The 3,666-nt window shown below is 31.5% G+C and overlaps 1 protein-coding gene across 1 annotated transcript; it reads left to right on the forward strand.

Moving 5' to 3' along the window:
• The first annotated feature begins 461 nt into the window (after positions 1 to 461).
• LOC149178908 (uncharacterized) lies at positions 462 to 1,533 on the forward strand. Its single transcript, XM_089423740.1, has 4 exons — positions 462 to 593; positions 785 to 871; positions 965 to 1,057; positions 1,231 to 1,533. The coding sequence occupies exons 1-4, from the start codon at positions 546 to 548 to the stop codon at positions 1,426 to 1,428; spliced, it is 426 nt and encodes a 141-aa protein (XP_089279866.1). The 5' UTR covers positions 462 to 545; the 3' UTR covers positions 1,429 to 1,533.
• The last annotated feature ends 2,133 nt before the right edge of the window (positions 1,534 to 3,666 follow it).

Consider the following 3,666-nt stretch of genomic DNA (forward strand, 5'->3'; position numbering starts at 1 on the left):
GTACTCTCACACGCCCCCCCTGTGCATCACCCCAAACATGCATCTCCCTATCCCGGAGTCTTGGTGGAACATTAGTTTTAACTTGCCAACATAGAAGGGTTGAAAATATAGTATGACTTCATATTGAAATATGACCATGCCCTTTAAATTTGATGCCAGGTTGAAGAAGTATTTTAGGAAAAGTATTTTGAAGTGTGTTCTAGTGTTTTCCTTTTAGAAAATGTTAATCTTTTTTCAAGCTTTCTTGTCAGTTCTTATAACTGATTTGTTTGTTTTACTTTAGTGGTTTATTTATAATAGTTAAAAAGGCTTACGAGATTTAATGGAAACCTTTTATACCCACACCAGATATGCCAAAAAGACCTTAGACGTGTGAATGCCAATTTTGATGCACCGTTCATATTGTGCAGTTGTGTGTTTGTTTTTTGTTAACGATTGTGCTGAATAGCTTTGTGTTGAATGATGCAGGTACCTTCAAGACAATTTATACCACATACGGGAATCACATGAGATGGATCTAGATTTGAAGATAGAATTCTTCAAACATGTTAACTAATGCATTCAACTGTCCAATGTTCTTAGGTAGCGGTCTTGTAAGATTTCTTCTGACAATATCTGGTAACAAGAGTATTATTGTAATCATTAAAATGTTATAAATAAGATATATGAAATAAAAATTCAGGTATTGAATTTTTCATTAAACATTATTTAGAATGTATTAATACTTATAAGTATCTTAGACATGTATTTGTGTGAAAATAAATTGAATTGGTTTATGTTTAAGGACAAGGCATCCAAGGCGAGGTTAACCAAGACAAAAGTCACTCATCGTAGTGGCCAGAAAGGTTTAAAAGAACTGATAACAATCTTTGTAAGTATATTAAACATGTGATATTTTTTTAATAAATTTTGTACTAGAAGAAAGTCATTGTTATCTAATTTCTCCCTATTTACTGATTGATAGGAACTAAAATATGGAAGACCTCCAAATCATTTGGAAAAGGAGGTGTTGCAGCAAAAGAGATGGGTTGAATTTGTTGTTTGGATGGACTCTATGGTATGTAATCTTAGTTGGATTTCCAATATACTTTTAAACCATATTTTCATTTTATTTTTTAGTACTATTAGATATTATATCTTACCTCATTTTATGGTTAACATTGTATAACAAAAACATGTGTTGTGTTATGTAATTAATACTAACATGTAATATTGATTTTTTTTTGTCAGAATGCTATAGGTAATGATTGCCAAGACGATGATCCAAATTATGTTCAACATATATCAGGAGATGATGAGGATGAGGATGAGGATGATGGTGGTGAAGGAGGAGATGATGATGATAGTTGCGGTGTTGGTGATGATGTGGATCAGAGTAATGAGGATGGTCAAGATGATCATGAGGATGATATTGGTGGTGGTAGCTAGGCATGCACATGCATTGTTTTTTATGAAGAAATTATTGTGTAGAATGACATTGTTATGTTTAGATGGGTGTTGTGAATTTACCCTATATCAATGAGACATTTTGATTTTGTAATCATATTTGAATTTTACTTGTTTTGATTAAAAATAATACTGATTTTATTAGTATTATGTTGCTATTTTATACATGTTTTGAAAATTGTTAATGACACATTGTTATTTTTTTGGATGGATGTTGTCAAATTCTCTTAAATTTCTTTACACATGATTTTGAATTGTGATATCTGCTTTAATGATATTTAGAAACTATCATATATTTCACTATGAATCTATAAAGGGGGTCATATATGTAAAGAAAAATATACTCTATATAAGAAGTCAAATGCGGATGTAACCATGGATGCAAAATTGAAAGTAAAATTGGATGTTAAACTAGGAATTAATAAAAAATGCAAACAATTGACATACAAAGTGTTTTAAATTAGAAGTGAAAAATTGTGCAATAGTTGACACAAAGAAGGGAACAAAACATGGCATACAAAAGGATATCAAATTGGGCAAAAACAAGGACACATAAATGGGCACCAAATTAGATGCAAAAAAAGACAACAACTAGATGTAAAATAAGATGCAAAGTTGAGCGTTAAAAAGAAGCAAAAAACGTTACAAATTAATATGCCAAATGATGATGCAAATAATGGTGTAAATTTGGGATGCAAACTTGGGTGTAAAAAAGGAAAAAAAAAAAGATGTAAGAAAAGACATAAAACAAGATGCAAAATGGGGCTGAAAAAAGGTGAAACCAAGGATGCCATATTAGATGTAAAAAATGATTCCTAATCACATGCAAATTTAGGCTCGAACTCAGACACAAAATTATATGCAAATGTGGACACAAAATGAGGCAAAAAAAGATGCAAATTTGGATGGTGAAAACGATGTAAAACTAGACACCAAAAAAATGCAAAATTGGATGAAAAAGTCGGTGTAAATAATGGTGCAACATTGGACACAAGTAGACACAAAAAAATGGTGCAAAAAGGGGCATAAAATAGCTTAAAATTGGATGCAAAACTTGCTGCAAAAACAAATACAAAAGTAGACGTAAAAAATGGCTCTAAATTGAATGTACCATTAGACACAAAATAAGATGCAAAGGTGGACACAACACATGACTCAACATAAGATGCAAATATAAATGCAAATTTGGATGCTCAAAATGATGTAACATTAGATGCAAGAGATGGTGTTAAAAATGATGCAAAATTGGATGAAACAAATGACGCAAAATATGGTGCAAAATGAGATGGGAAAAATGGAGACAAATCAAACGTAAATGTGGATGTAAAAAATGGTCCAAAAAAAGATGCAAAAATGGGCACAAAAATGGATGAAAAATTTGGTGCTAAATCAAATTCAACACATGGTGCAAAGATAGGCACCAAAGCTGGTGCAAAAATAGAAGCAAAAACTAGTGTAAGACTAGATACAAAACTTGGCGTAAGACTAGATGCAAAAACTGACACAAAATGGATGCATAAAAAGACGTTAAATTGCATTCAAAATACAATGTAAACTTGATGCAAATGATGGTGCAAAAATGGAAGCAAAGAATGACACAAAATAGGAAGCAAAAGAGAATGAAAAATAGATGCAAAAAATGACACAAAACTAGAAGCAAAACCTGTCATAAAATAAGATGCAAATCTTGGTTCAAAATTTGATGCAAAAAATGATGCATAGTTTGGTGTAAAAAATGATGCAAAATCTAGCGTGAAAAAGGATGCAAAATCAGGTGCAAAAAAGGACGCTTTAAAAATTGTACAATAGAGCTAGATTTAGCGCCAGGTTTCTCATCACAATTACAAAAAAAATGCACTAAAATCTGGCGCTAAATCTGGCGCAAATCGCTGGTTTTGTTGTAGTGATGTGAAGGAGGTAATTATGTTTTTGAAACAACCTCACTTCCAGATTGTAATTTAGAGAAATATGTGTAAAAAACAACAATTCTTGGAAGTCACTAAAGCTCAATGAACAACTAAATAAGTGAAATATTTATGGAAGAATTTATCAAATTGTGTTTGTTTAATTTTCCAAGATTTGAGCTCTTTTGTGCCCAAGTTCACTACATTTTTACAACTTCCATTTGACCTTTTTTTGAATATGTGTATTGACCTTATTGAGTACCTTCTTTTTGCTTGATGAGAATGCATTTGTGTCATCTATGAGCACTTGCATTTA

This window comes from Pinus tabuliformis, chromosome 4_1, assembly GCF_031772625.1.
Source record: "Pinus tabuliformis cultivar Carrire ecotype Pingquan chromosome 4_1, CPIR1, whole genome shotgun sequence".
Lineage (NCBI taxonomy): Eukaryota > Viridiplantae > Streptophyta > Pinopsida > Pinales > Pinaceae > Pinus > Pinus tabuliformis.

Excerpts from the sequence above, each read along its gene's own strand:
- LOC149178908 (XM_089423740.1), top strand. The coding sequence starts at position 546 with ATGTTAACTAATGCATTCAACTGTCCAATGTTCTTAGGTAGCGGTCTT. Across the intron at positions 872-964 it reads AAGAACTGATAACAATCTTT|GAACTAAAATATGGAAGACC; the intron begins GTAAGTATATTA and ends ACTGATTGATAG. Across the intron at positions 1,058-1,230 it reads TTGTTTGGATGGACTCTATG|AATGCTATAGGTAATGATTG; the intron begins GTATGTAATCTT and ends TTTTTTTGTCAG.